We start from the raw sequence: 15,813 nt of genomic DNA, 5'->3' as shown, positions 1-15,813 counted from the left end.
ATGGCTTGTAATGAAATCTGTGTTGATTAAAGGCAACATTGCAATCTACCCACACCATGTCTTGTTACCTTTGTCAGTCCAACCTGCTATTCAGTATAGAATCCTCAGTATGATGTGTGTTTTGGATGGTTTGCTACCATCAGCTCACACTGTGGATTACATTGAAACTGTTAATCAGTCACTCCAGCTAAATGCATGTTAATAGCTGTGTACAACTTAAAGAAAGGCTATGTGAGAATAACAAATCCTGAACTGAGACCTCATATTGACTTGGTTTATAACTCCTGAGAACATTATAACTCATGACTGTGACCCCATAATACCAGAAGCTGCTTTTTCAACCAGACTTAAACAGATTTGTAGGCCTATAATTTGGTGCACAAATTAAATGCTAACCTAAATTGGGCTGGGATGAAAGTTAAGCCAAGTAAGTCTAGAAGCATTGTTAGGGAAAACTGGCAAGCATAAGATTCTACATAGATGAGGAAGTAATTCCAACAGCATATGAGAAGTCTGTCAAAAGCTTAGGAAGGTGGTATGATGCGGACCTAAATGACAAGGGACAGATTCAGAAGATAAAACAGGAGGTAGAGGCACTGAGGGCATAGAGACATCAGTAAAGCTGTTGCCTACAATATCTACAACATTTAGCTTCTATTGCCTACCATACATTAGAAGACTGACACACACTCACATTTAACAACAACCCGTCTCAAGTCTTGAGTTTTTAGTCCTAGAGGTGCTCACATTTTAAGATTCTGTTAAGAATCTTAAGAATTATGCAGCATCACATATTAAAAGACTCCAGCAGGATTTTTCAGAGATTTGGTAATAATTCCTTGCTTGTATCACACAGGTTTTCAGTGCATGTGAAGGATTATACAGGCTCAAACCACTGTTAATGGACTAACCCTAACATCTAGAGGGAGAAATACAGAGAGAAGTAAACTCTCGTTCTCTTCACACCTAACCCTAACCCTCCACCAGTTTCTCCTCCAGTTCAATGGTCCAACAGAACCAGGATTTGCACTAATTCCCCGCCGGCATCGCCATGTTCACTACTCTGTGTGTGTCTGTAGAGCCTTCACCTGTCACTCCTGGTGCTGATGTCAGCCAAAGACAACGAACCTATCGGCAGTGTAGCATTATAAATTGCTTTGTTGACCATCACACAATGGGTTGTTTCATTACCAAAATTTTGATGATACCGACCAGCTTTGGTACCTTGATCAAATCGATACCATGGTTAATAACCGATAACCACGAAGTTCTTATTAAATGAAACATAAACATATCTTTTCAAAAATATTTATTAACAAAATATCTGACTCACCAAATCAAAAATAAAGTCGCATGTAAGCTCTTCCTCAGACAGCCTGCCTCTCCTCAGCCTGCCTGAGAAAGAGCTTACAAGCTTGAAACTCGTTGCATAGCTGCATGTGTTATGTAAGCCTTTTGTGTTCATTTGTACTACCTGATGCAGTTCAATTTTATTATTTTTTGGAACCTATGAAGCATGAATAAATTCTCATATTAACTAGCCTACTTAAGATATATCACACTCTTATTTTGACTTTTCAACGGTTACAATTTCTATCACAAAATTCCATGCCCCAGAATTTTACAGAATCAAAAGGAGATTCAGGTTTGAACCAATGTGAATGAAGTTTGTATGTTTGTATGCAGTTTGAAATGGGACTGGGAGAAAGGTGTCTGAATGAATTTGCATGTGAGCACTTTGTGACTGTTAAAACTTAAAAATACCTTAAAACTGCAATAAGTGATATCAGACCTTCTAACCAATCCTGAAACTAACGTGTACTATGTGGGGATTTAATTGAGACATTAACCAATATCCACACATGTTGCTGTTTTCACCTGTTTTCTAAAGCTTGTTGTCATATTCTGGTCCACAACGAAGCTCCTCCCGCGCCATTCAACTTTCCATTTTTTTTAAACCTAGCTTGCACCTCCCTCGCTGTTTAAAAGCGGCTTTTAACCCCGCTCATTCCTGAAAATGTTCTCATAATGGCAGAATTGATGAAGCGAGGGCATAAACTTAGTAAACTGGTAAACTTGCTATCTGCTTCTTCACTTGTCATTGTGGGACACGTAACCTTCAGCGGGAGAAAGGCTTGGCAAAGCGAGACTGGTAATCTTCTCCGCAGGTACATTTAGCTTAGCTACTAGCATATATGCACGGTGCTTTTCAAAGTTTGTCCTTAGTAGGCCTCTGTAGTGCAGTGGCTTTGCTGTGTGTTATTTACAAATGTGTTACAGTTTCTGTCACCCTCTAGCAAAGTGGTCAGAAAATTCTGCTTATAGGCCCGGTTTCTCAATGCTTCTGCATTGAGAAACCGGGCCAACAGAAAGTTGCCAGCTATGGCCTTCACTAACCTGCCCAAGTTTTTTATTTGTTATTATGTATCTAGTGCTAGTAACCATTACATTTTGTTGGATTGGTTTGTCAATAAGTCGCAAAAAGAAACTTATCCTAAAAAAACTAAACCAAAGTCCCTTTAAGAGAAGTCTGTTCACTCAGGCTCCAACTTGGTTAGGGTTAGGGTTAGTTTGTGACTAACAAGACAAGACTCCTATCTCTTTGAATGGGGAGTTGTCAGTATCTAAAGTTCTGACATGCGTATAATCATTTACATTTCATATTTAGGAACACTGAGGAATTGTAAACGGTGTTAAAATTTGTTCCAAAGGACACTGTTGCCACAGAAAAACATATTTTTTTCCACTTACCAATGCTTGTACGCATGCGCCATCCACTGCTTCATGAAATAGTGAGATTACGACATTCAAGACCAGTCTGGTTTACGGCGGTCCCATACAGTTGTCATTGCTATGGTATCAACTGTGATGCCATGCATGCAGTCCACAGTAGGGAGCTGACAGTAAAATCTGGGAATATCATATTATTAAAATATTATTTCAAATTATTATCAAAGTTGTTCTGGCTCTGTTGCTCCCCACTTGCATCAGTTATCATAAATAACATAGTTCTGGGGCTGTGTGAACCTGAAAGTATGATTGCTGGATTTTCTTTATGATATGTACACAAAGGTGCGTTGATTAACCAGTTTTCCTAACAGCATGTTGTCGGTGCCGCCATCTTTAGCGTTACAGATTTTCCCATTCAAAACTGATAGAGTGCCCTGTCTCCTCAATATAAGGCTGTCTCTGACTAAACCCCAAACCCAAATCTGTGTAAAGCCAGACATCTAAAGGTAAAAAGCTGCTGGAATTGCCATCTGATATTGGCTGATTTTTGGTGCCAGGTGTTGTCACCTTCTATGGAGTAGCCTACAAAAGGTGGTGACATAACCTGGCACCAAAGTGATTGGCCACTAAAAGGATAGCCACTAGGCACACAAACCCATGCCATTCTCGTTAAAATGTAATGTCAAATCCTTGTCCATTTGAATTGTATTACTGTCAGAAAGTGTCAATGCTAGTACATGAAAAGGCAAATGTAATAATTGTATTTAAACGTTCATTTTGGGCCAAAAATTACATAGTGGAAAATGTTATGTAGCCTAAATGTAAGATTGTGGTCCAGTGATTTCTGTGATGCTAGAAATGACTACTGGAGTTGTCTTGAGCCTAATTCAGCGAAACATCTGCGATTGGTGGTGCCCAGTTGCCCCAGTGACAGCCCCAAACTCACACATTCATCCATGACATTTAGATTAGGTGGCTGATGACTGGTGCATTGCAACATCAAATCATGTGTATTGTACCCTATATTATATCATATCCTATGTCTTATTAAATCCAATAGTATATCTTATATTATATTCAATCTTAAATTAAATCCTTCATATCCATGTTCATGTCCTATATTATTTTCTGCATGATATCGTGTCTGAGCCGGTAGGTTGAGATGATTTGATGACGTCAAGGACACTTCAAATGACCAAATAAGGAAGCTGACACATGAAGATGGAATTTGTTCTGGTCGTTTTTCAATCTTAATGAGAGAAAAGTTGTGTGTAGAACGGCGTGTGTGTGTGTTGGTGTGTGTGTGTTGCTATTTGTTGATGTATGCTAGTCTATGTTGGTATGTGTGAATGTAACTGCTGTTAACGTGATAGTTTCGTGAGCAAAGAGAGAAGAGGAAGCAGTTCCGCCCTCTGAAGCTGCGTCTGGAGGCCGAAAGGAGAAACTTAAGAAAAGAAAAGACAAAGGAGAGGAAAGGAAAGAAAAGAAAAGAAAAAAGAAAAGAAGAACCGGACAAGCTAACACAGCGGACATCTCATACTAATGCTCAGCGATTTGAAAAAAGCTCGATATTGAATTTTTCATGTGTTTTGACGGGTGGACAGTGAAACTCCAGCACGACTTTCTAACTAACATGGAGGCTGGTGGTCTGGTGTTGATCTTAACGTCGTAATTACAGCTTCTAAAATCTATAAAATGAGCTTCATGTTGACAAGTTTCAATCAAAACCTGCACTCATAAACCGCCCATGCTTGTCGCCTCTGGTAACGTTAATAGGCAGATTACTCGGCGACTTTACTTTGGACTTTGTCTGCGTTTTGTTCTTTTTTAAACTGCTGGTGAACGTCGGGATTTTTACTCTGGTCCTGGAAGGTTTTTGATCCACAGAAATCCCAGTTCCAGACCAGTATGACTGGAGAAGAGGAGAGATTCAAACTGGTGGTGGTGGGAGGAGGAGGGGTGGGAAAGAGCGCTCTGACCATCCAGTTCATCCAGGTACAAATTTTATACACTACACTAACCTATACTAGATAGCCTACATATTGGCTACACCATAGATATCAGGCTATAGCCAACTATATACATATTCTATAGCCTACACTCTATTAGATATGCCCTACTATATACAAATTATATAGTGTAGGTCTACTAAGTACTATGCTGACTTAACAGCCTACTGTATTATATATCATAACGTCAGTTCAGTACAGATTAGATACCCCATATTGTATTATATAGTATACTGTTAACATTAGTTCATCCAGATACATATTATACTGCATTATTATACTGTTAACATTAGTTAATGCAGGTTCAAATCATATAGCCTACACTATGTATTACTCTACATATGATATACACCATACTGTATACCATACTATATAGGTTACATATTCTATATACTGTATTATACTATATAGGCTACATATTACATACACCATACTGTATTATATGTTGGAATACATAACACTATACTGTATTATATATAATACTGTTCACGTTTAGTTAACGTTAAATAACATTAGTTCGACTAGGTGAGACGGCCTGTTATACTGTAGAGAGAGGGCTTTCAGGTGATGTAACACACCCTCTGGCGGCCATATTGGAGGTCCCCAGCTCTTGAGCAATAGTAACTGTTAACAGCTGATTGCGTTTCTAAACGTACAACTTGTCCGTCTCAACAGAATTTAATAGACATGATTAATTACTGTGCTGTTTTTATTTATTTTTTTACTGGGAACTGGTCATTTAATCACTGATACATCTGATTAATTTTGTGTTTAGAAAATGTGAGCTTATGCATCACTGTCTTGTTAACACATCTGATTTGTACACTAGCTAAGCTAGTGTTAGTAGTGGCAAGCAGTTAATTGTTAACATTAACATCTCTGCTGGTAGCTAGCTAACAGTTTGTTTAGGTTAACTGAGCTGACTCTTCCCAAGCTACAACTCTGTGTTTTGGACTTAGAGACGGGCTGAAGACAAGACAGTTTACTGTGTCACAGTAACCATTGGAAACAAATCGACCCTAGCAGACTATTCACTTTTACTTAGAACGTTACTGAATGCATCTACAGCCACACCACAGCAAGCTTTTTTAGGTATCTCTCTTATTGTAGCCTGGTTGTTATAGTTATTATTAACTATCAGCCATTGTCCAATGGACCTCCATGATGGAGCCACACCTGGTTGATAAGAGGTTTGTGAGACAACTGCAAAGCCTCCATACTTAAAATATAGGATGTATTCCAGTAAGGCACATGTCATTTAACATTAGCCAGTATGACCTATATTTGCAGCAGTAGTGTGCATCTAATGTTCTGTGTGTCTTCCAGTCCTACTTTGTGTCGGACTACGACCCCACCATCGAAGACTCCTACACCAAGATCTGTACTGTGGACGGCAAAGAGACCCGGCTGGACAGTAAGGCTCAATCATACTGAACATTACTTCTTACTTTATACACCTACTGTTTATTTGGTCAGTAAGAAAGGATTGTGTTCAGTATTTGAAGCAGAGGGTGTGTAGTGCTGGGATGTGACAGGAGTGTGTTTGCTTTCTGGATGATTCATCCCCATGTTAAAACTTGTACTAAGTAAGACTGTAGTCTGCTGGGTCACACTGCTAATCTCCTCCTCATATCGCTTTATTACACACAAATTGTGTGTGTGCGCGCGTGTGTGGAGGGTGGGGTGGGGGGTGTCAAATTACGCCATCTGCTGGTTAATTTTCTCATAGAGGGATTTTTAATTGATAATATGTTTAAAAAATATATTTCACATTTTGTGACACTAAGGCACATCAGCTATGAATCAATGAAACAACATAATTTTTTTGCAAGTGGAAACCAACACTGGGTTGAATAAATGCTGCTATTTTTTTTTTAGTGCAACTTTCCTTCACCAGATTTAGACCATTTGAACACAGTTCTGAGTTGGAACTACTAACTTGTGTGTGTGTGTGTGTGTGTGTGTGCGTGCGTGCGTGCGTGCGTGCGTGCGTGCATGTCAGTCTTGGATACAGCAGGTCAGGAGGAGTTTGGGGCGATGAGGGAACAGTACATGCGCTCAGGAGAGGGCTTCTTACTGGTGTTCGCCCTGAACGACAGTGGCAGGTAATGGAAAGTGTGTGTGTGTGTATATGGTGGGGGAATCTTTCACTTCAACATTAGTTTTCTTCCAGTTTCATAATGGCATTGGAGAAGAACAGTTTTTAAATCAAATGTTACACCCCTCAGTACTGCTGAAACCAGCCTTCCTTCCTGTTTATAAACAGCATGCCTACTGGTTGTCACTATAACCAGTGTAATGCTCCCACCTCTAGGCTGGCTTCCTGCTAAAGAGGAAGTGAAGTGAACTGTCAGCTGTGGTGAGGCTGACCTGAGAACTGCTTCACAACATTATTTAGCTGGTTATTCTAATAGATACTTCACTTGAGTTGTTTTTAAAGTTTAGTTGGTGGTTTTCAGGCTGCATCACCTTTTGATGTGGTTTGAAGCAGAGCTAGCTCTACACCAGTAGATTCAGGGTATTTAAAAAGTCCTTAAAAAGTCTGAAAAATCTTTCAGTTCAGTTCCAGTTATTAGAGGTCTTATTTTTTCACCATGTAATAACAGGTTTCTTTTCGCTGCATGTGCACTCTTAGATTAATCCAGAACAGGGTTGGTAGTACAATATGCTTTACTAAACGCAGTTGCACTTCATGTCCCTTAGCAGTTTATTTCCCGGTGTCCTTTTTCTTATTCTGCCCATTTATAGTTTAAGATCTTTCATTAGCTATCTTCAATCAGAAATAGACTTGTTTTCTTTTGTTTGTTTTCTTTATTTTGTTTTTTAAATTGGTGTTAAATTCAATTCCAGGTAGCTTTGCGGTAGTTCAGGCAGGGCACGGTAGTCATATGTCAGGTGCTCTACATGTCCACCAATCACATACCACCATGACCTAACTCTGTTAACTAGGTGGTCCATATAAACAGATCTTGCGCTCACTCATCCTGCTTATGCTTATGCTGCTGCATTGCATTCCTGCCTGCTCCACCATTGCCTGCTACCACAGTGCTTGAACTCCCTCATTCATACTATGTTGGCTCACTGTGTCTATTATTTTGTCATCATATTAAGTGATGTGCATCTCTCAGGCTCTGTCCCATACGCAGGGGGGTTCACATTCTCTGAGCCAAATCTGTGTCATGCTTGCATAGATTTGTTCTTTGAGCATCCTGGGAGCAGAGCCACATGACCAAATCCAACTGTATTATTATACAGTTATTATATGCATTTGTTGCTATAAATGGTTTAGCTCATAACATGACTGTCCTGAGTGAAACTGTATTTCTAGGCTTGAAGAATACTTGTTTGCCAGACACTTTTCATTCTCTCTCAGTGATTGTGTATGTGATAAAAATGAAGAATTGCCTATATTGCAGCCTTTGCAACATAGATATTACATTATTTCATAGTGCAACATACATATGAATATATGCTTGTTTATAGTTGCTAATGCTTTGCCACTGTCCTCTCACCAGCTACCATGAGATCCAGAAGTTCCACACCCAGATCCTGAGGGTGAAGGACCGGGACGACTTCCCCATGGTGCTGGTTGGAAACAAGGCTGACCTGGAACAGCACAGAATGGTAACACCCTCAGCAGGCTGCTTCTGGCTTCATGGTTTTTTATGGTTTATATATTATAAAATACATCAGGCTTCCTACTACCGGTACTTCTGCAATTTCCAAATTGCAGAAGCTGCAATTAATTTCTTAAGAGAGAGGGGCGTCCAAAATGGATTTCTAAACAAGATGTTTTAGAGCTCCAGGTAATCTTTGGTCCATGAATTAAGTACAATATCAGTGAAAACCTTTCATCATACTCAAACTCAGTAAATCCTGCACACTGACAATTTTTTTTTTTAACAAAATCGCTTTTCTTTAAACAATTTTAAAGTTCTAAAAAGTCTATGACAAGAAAAACTTGTGATGATATGAATCGTAGTTAGGGGTCCTTTCTTTCTTTCTTTCTTTCTTTCTTTTTCTCCCCTAAAAGTGTCTGCAGCTCAGAAACCATAAGTCCTACAGCAACCATCTTTGGCAGGTGGGGTCCTACGGCCCCCCACTACTCAGGCAAGGCCGCCCACGCATATTAGCCAGATGGTGGCGCTATAACAAGCAACTTTACGTTTTGGCCAATAACTTCTGAACCATGTATCGTAGACTGAAAATTCTTGTGTCCATAGATTCTTTGGATGGTGCTGAGTCCAACCCATATCACATCACTTTCAATGTCCACCATATTGTATTGTCCGCCATTTTTAATTCTTTAAGAAACGCTTTTTTCACAACTCCTCCCAGGCTGTTCATCCAATTCACATCAAACTTGGTGTGGAGAATCTTGGGACCGTCCTCTTTCAAAGTTGCATAAAGGTTATTGATAGGCCAAATGGTTTGGCTTTTATCGACCAATAAACTTTTAACTAAACACGCCATAACACTAAATTAGTCATAACTCATTGACCACTCATCTAATCAAGCCAAAATTTGAAACACGTGTTGAGCAGTGCTCCTTGAACACGGCCTCAAAAGCATTTAGAGCTCTACCAGTAGTGGGCGCTACAAATGCAAAAAGTTTATATCTCATAATTGAGTGCATAGATTTTAATGAAATTTTTTACACATGTACTAGGATCATGTCCAAGTCGAGCCAATAAATTTGGTCATGATTGATGAAAGTGGCTGTGGCTTATTGCATAATAACCAAATCTTCACAGATATTAAAGTCAAAACTTCAAAAATTCAGAAAAATTCAGCCGTATTTCCTAGAGAGCTGACATTTTCAGGATATATCGGCTGAAGTGAGATAAATCTTTCGTACACTGATACCTACCCCCGATTCTGACGTCACCCCCCTCTCTTTATAGCAAAAACTGACTGTGATCCTGGTCGTTACAGATCCCACAGTGTTGTCCTCCTAAACTGTACGTTACAGGGAAAAAACAACATGATTTTTGAAATCGTCATACCTCATTTAGTAAAATTGTAATGATATCTTGAAAACTGAGCGTACGGTAGATGGAAATGTGCAGCTGCAAATAGTTTAATAAATTGACAGTTTGATATGTTCAAGATAGTTTGATCAATCTTCATCAAACTAAATACAAATGATGTCTGGACTCTCAAGATGATGTCTGTAAAGCCATGTGTAAATTGATGAATGTGGGGCACTAATACAGTTATAATATTCTTTCTGAGGCTTTCAATATGGGTTGGACTATCACCTATGACCTATCACTTGTCCCTTTGTTTTGTTTCCCCACTATGACACACCAAAGTGGAAGTTGGCAGAGTGGTAAAGCTCAGGTCTTTAGTCCACAAGGTCGTGAGTTCAAGTTCCTGATGAGCTGTGACCATTTTGAAGTTTCATGAAAAGTAAATCAACACTAAATCACACAGTGCAGAAAACTCAAAGCAGGTGTTTGACAACATCTGTCAATGGCAAAATACCTGAATGTCATCACTGATTGGGGTGTGGCCAGACCTTTCAACCCATAGAGAGCAGTGCAGCAGTGGCTTTCTGGCCCATGTGATTTAGTATTGTTTTATTCGTTAATGGAGAGTACTACAATGTTTTATAAAGTGATTAGCACTGTCAATCATAGGCTGCTATAGTAACCCTGTAACAGGAGATTAGCTCAGTAGCTAAAGTGTCTGCCTCTCGTGTGGAAAGTTGTGGGTTCAAATCCAGGCTTGTCCTTTCTGAAGTCATTAGTTGTCAAGAACAAGCGGTATGTGTTCTAACAGAAAGTCTGGCCATTGTGAATAACTTCAACAATGTGGTTGCAATGAAATGATGAACTTTACAGAAGTCACGGGCCAACACAAAAGCCGGTGTTAGACTGCATGTTTTATCTTCACAACATGTCAGTTTTTGTGTGTGTCTTTCTACCTTCTGCAATGTTTTGTCTATCTGTCTGTCTTATCAAATTGTGCTTGGACCCCTCAATTGCCGCTTGCGGCTATATTCTTTTAAGTAATTGTAGCAGGCGCTCTTTGGGTTACAATGAACATTTTCAGGAGATTTCTAACAAGAAAATCTAAGAAACTGTTATGTTGTAGGTAAGCAACTGCAACACAGAGCTGTAGATATCCAGTATGTAGTAGATGTGACATGTTGCTGTTACTATTTGGACTGTAGAGAGAAGCCCTGCTCTAAAAACATCTAACGATTATTTTCTTAATTCCATTAGTCATAACAAAAGACAAATGAATCAAGCAGCTCAAAATTCAAAGCTTTATTGAGCTCTCAAGATGTCTGCTAATTGAGGAGAAAGTCATCCATAGACCTTTGTTGGTTACCAGGTAGACAGGAAGAACAACAGTATACTTCATTGAAATTTGTAAAGTATCATAATTGTACGTTTATGGTAGAATAATATTGTCTTGCGTGTTAATAATATAGAAATTCAGTAATGAACTCTATTCAGTAATTTCATGCATGCAAATGCCATGGATTCTCTGTGTGTACATTCAGAGGTGAGAGAGCACATGAACTTACCACTTTGGGCTAGTACCTAATAGGGCTGCACGATTATGGCTAAAATGATAATCACGATTATTTTGCTCGATATTGTGATCACGATTATTTATCATGAGTATTCATCCATTTTGTTTTATTGCACTTGAGCATTTTAAGTTAACCGAAATGCCTTCACATTCATAATGTATTTTATAAACCTATAAATAAAAAAACATTCAAATGTACAAATCTTTGAACCTGTGATTCCGGTGCACCGGGTCCGTTGTTTTTTTTTCCGGGACCATCACCTCTGTAGCCTTAGTTTTTGGGAATTTGTATTCTAAGACACTTATTTTGTAAGAAGTCTATTTGGGTGTTTGTGGGCTTTTATTTTGAAGTTTCCCATAAGGACCCGCGGGAGAATTAGTGTAAATAAGGAAGTAGTACGTTTGCCTGTGTACTGCGTCTCTGGTCGGAGATTAAAAAGGAAATATTTTACCCCGTAACCCGTGCTTCATTGTATACTACACTTGGATCCAAGCTAATGGAAGAGTTTATACGCACTTTGAAAGGTCAGCGGCAAACTGGGTCAAAATTCAAGTAATTTGAGTTTTGATTACGTTGACTAACTGTTGCAGCCCTACACCAGAGCAAGCTAAACCCAGCGTGAATAATCGCCCGCGGCCAGAATCAATTAATTGTGGAAGCCAATATCGACATCGCGATTAATATACGATTAATTGTGCAGCCCTAGTACCTAACCAAAACTAGCCAGGGCTATCAGAACATACACTGGTCTGTAGTCAAGCTACTCCATCACTGATAGCCAGGTAGCATACATAATGTTACTCACCAACTACTGTCAGGTTCAGGAGAGGCTCCAGGATACTTTCATTTTAAATGTTGGTGTAGTGCTGTTGTGCAAGTCCATTAGATTTTACACTCTGTTTTGTCTCCAGATCTCCAGGGAGGAGGCGCAGGCGTTTGCCAGAGAGAACAGGATCCACTACATGGAGGCTTCAGCTAAGAACCGCTACAACGTGGATGAAGCCTTCCTGGAAGTGGTGCGAGCTATCAGGTAAAATCCCTATGAGATACAAGACTCTTGGACACATCACTGGAGTTTCTACCCCAAAGCTCCACTGTAGCCGTCAGCCATTAAGGGAATGCTTCTTTTGAAATCAATGAAAGCTGCTCCACTGCCACGCTATGTTGGAGCTAGTGTTGTGTTGCAGTTAGCGTTGTGTTGGTGTGGTGTTGGAGTTATGATGGTGTGGTGTTGGCATTCCTTTGGCATTACGTCTGATAGAAGCGGCTATCAGAGTGGATAGTGCATTGAAATAATGAGAAATAAAGTTTAGATTGGTTGATTTCTGGTGTATTGACTCACATAAAAAATATAAAATGAAGGGCAATCCACATATGCTGCGATGTTCAATTATGAAAGGCCTATACATTTTTCAAAGATTCAGCTCAGCTTACATTTGTGCATATGGTGAAAAAATACCAAAGCTATACTTCTGCATATTGATGAATCTAGTCTAAACACTTTTCCCCTTTGCTGCTCTTCCAAAATAAAAGTGTTCTGTGGAGCAGCTAGAATGATGTCACGCTGATGGTGGCACTATTAGCTTGTTTGTGTGTGTACATAAGAAAGATAATGCCAGTGTTTTTGTGCCAATCGTCTAGGCTTCGCCGCTCCTTTAACAATAACGTGATGAACCCAGTGTGTTTCTGCCATCTGGAAAACAAAGATGAGGCTTGACTCTAGGCTCAGAATGTATAATACTTCTTACCCAGGACAATTCAAAATTGACTGTCCATGGCAAAAGAAAACACAGGAGAAATGTACTTGGCGCTTCAGCCTTCTTCTGAGCCTATGGGTAATGGCAGTAACCAAGGGAGTAGGTTTGATTTTGACATTGGTAGGGACACACATGGGGGAGGTCCGGAGGGGATGTAACCCCCACTGGAAGCTGAGGCATTTTGCATTTATGATAGACTTCTGACCGCCATTTCATGTCATCTAGAGCCTTAATTTATAGATAGTTATGGTAGCCAACACACTCATTAACAGACGCACAGACACAGGGGTGTAGCACATTAATGAATCCTTTACTCAAATTTGCCAGCTGAATGGGACTTTGAAGAGCACATTTTGTTTTAAGGCAGGTACTGTACTGTTGCCTATTCAAACCAATGATCTGTAAACATGTATTTACATTTAAAAAATAAATAAATAAATAATAATAAGATATTGTAATCCAAACCTTACATACAAACAGCTGAGTGTCCACTGCCTTGCTCCTATTTGAAGGAACCAAACACATGCCTACGCCTGTCATTAACAGAAATGAACTGTTGGCATATTTGTTTTACATCAGTGTTGTCCAGTGTGTCCTGATGGACATGGCACACAGCAGCATTGTTCAATCTCACTTGTGACATGTAGGCTACTTACGGTCGTCACTCGTCACAGACGCACGCGACGCGGTACTTAAATAAACTAACTTTAATGGCTAAACACAACTGTTACTAATATAAAATAGGATGGAGTCTTCACTAGCATGCTCGCCGGTAGTCGGAGCTTTGGCTCTTCTTGTACACAGCCCACAGCATTTCATACGTTAGCAAGAAATGGCAAAGCCAATCAGCGATTTTTTTGGGGGGTTAGGGAGGCGGTGTCACGCCAATTTTTATCCGGGCTGCAAAAATGGTCCAGGTGACGCAATGACATTCTAAAACAGCTGTTATTATACTAAAGTTTCGTTACAGCGTCCATTGCTATGCCGACGCAGGACTCCAATGCACTACACCAATGCAGCGGGACTCGTAGTAGAGAACGCGATCTGTTAACATTGACTAGACTCTGACAGACAAAACAGCGTTTATTGTCAATCAAAATAATTGCTAGGAACATTTCAGAGTCGCTTGATATTGGTAGGGACACGTCCCTACCGTCCCTACCCAATTCTACGCCCTTGGCAGTAACCAAGGTCTATTTACAAACCCTATGGTGATCAAACACTACTAAAGATACAGAAACAAAGGTTGTGAGGGAGGCATACAGCTGAAACATTAAGCGATCTGTGGTTCCATTAATTATTAATTGTTCTGCCTCTAAGTGCAGATTTAAGAGTGCTCCTTCCTTGTTTTTCTACCTTCAGAAGAAGCCATTTTCTACCATTCATTCTTATAGAGTATGAAAATCAACAGACTTGAAAATTGCCCAAGATAGATGATCCATCACAGTAAACATGAAGCCTTAATTTGGTTTTGTCAAAGTTTCTCTGTTATTTCATTGTGCCAGAGTTGAGTGTTTTCATATCAATGCAAGCTTTACTTTAGGTGATCAGGTCAGGTCAATCACCTGATCTGATCACCAGAAAATAATCCTTACATAATCACCGTACAAACTTGATTGTCACATCCATATCTTTTTATGTGTGTCTTGTTTAGCCGGGACAGCAGTTAAGTTTAAGCTGGGTTTGACAGTGACAGACATAGACAGTAGTAAATAGTAAAGTAGTAAAGTCCTGTTCCAGCAAAACTCTGGGTCCCAAGGACCAGCATTGAAGACCCTTGGGCTATAACTCTAAATGACATTGCTGCTCTCCTTTAACCATCAATATTTTTATTTGACACGTTGAAATTAATTTAGAATTTTGGATTTCTCTCTCTCTCTCTCATTCTCCCTCCACAGAAGGTTTCAGGAGACGGAGAGTCCCCCTCTTCCGGCCAATCAGACTGGGAAGCAAAAGAGTGGTGGCTGTCCCTGCACCCTCCTCTAACCACTGTTACTATGGAGACCAAAGCCCTGCCCATCCATAAGAGTGCAGGAGTGGGCTGCAGATAGGAATGTGTGTGTGTGTGTGTGTGTGTGTATGTGTGTGTGTTGGTTGCTTACAGAAGGGGGTCAGTGGGAAGCAAAGAGGTGGAGTGCATCATTTTTTTTTTCAAATGGTTTCATTCGCACTTTTTGCCAAAACCATCTTTTAAATCATTGTAATCTTTTCATATTGATGTTGTCATTTCTGTAAAGGATGAGAAAGGGAGACAAACTAGCAGCAGAGAGAGTTGGTGGAGGAAGAGGGTTTTTGAGAAAAGGCCAGTGTATTGTAAATCCAGCACCACCTAGCCTTAAACAGGTTGTTGGAAGTAGAAAGTTGTTAGAAAGTTGTTAGAAAGTCTTTAATGGTTGTCATCCAGCAGCCTGTTCTGACCATTCAGAACAGGTTTCAGGCTGGAGGAAGATGTGAACAACTGTCAAAGAGGCCTTTTCCACCTGGTATTAAAAAATGATCTGTATCTGAATATTTTATCTGGAAAAAGGAAAAGTCATGTTAATGCAAGGTGCAATTGCACACAGCACGCATTGTGATGGGTATGGGATAGGATCTGCCAGTCAGACAGGTGGAGATGCAATCCATACAGTTAGTGAGAAAGTATCCACCCACGGCAACAGGTAGAAATGTCATCACCGTAGGTAGAAACGTCATCACATCATCGCCATGGGTAGAAACGTCATCACCATGGGTAGAAGTCAAGTGTATTTATATATATGCATCTCTCAAA

General features: G+C 39.9%; 1 protein-coding gene across 1 annotated transcript; it reads left to right on the top strand.

Annotated features, from left to right (window-relative positions):
* Nucleotides 1-3,946: 3,946 nt before the first annotated feature.
* Nucleotides 3,947-15,552, top strand: rras (RAS related). The gene is made up of 6 exons (XM_078284824.1): nt 3,947-4,725; nt 6,066-6,153; nt 6,742-6,844; nt 8,255-8,363; nt 12,198-12,316; nt 14,942-15,552. Exons 1-6 carry the CDS (start codon nt 4,639-4,641, stop codon nt 15,027-15,029), a joined length of 594 nt encoding a protein of 197 aa, XP_078140950.1. The 5' UTR covers nt 3,947-4,638; the 3' UTR covers nt 15,030-15,552.
* The last annotated feature ends 261 nt before the right edge of the window (nt 15,553-15,813 follow it).

The sequence above is a fragment of the Centroberyx gerrardi genome, chromosome 7 (assembly GCF_048128805.1).
Source record: "Centroberyx gerrardi isolate f3 chromosome 7, fCenGer3.hap1.cur.20231027, whole genome shotgun sequence".
In the NCBI taxonomy this organism is placed as follows: Eukaryota; Metazoa; Chordata; class Actinopteri; order Beryciformes; family Berycidae; genus Centroberyx; species Centroberyx gerrardi.
Note: the sequence above shows the minus strand (reverse complement) of the source record. Positions and strands in the feature narration are given on the sequence as shown.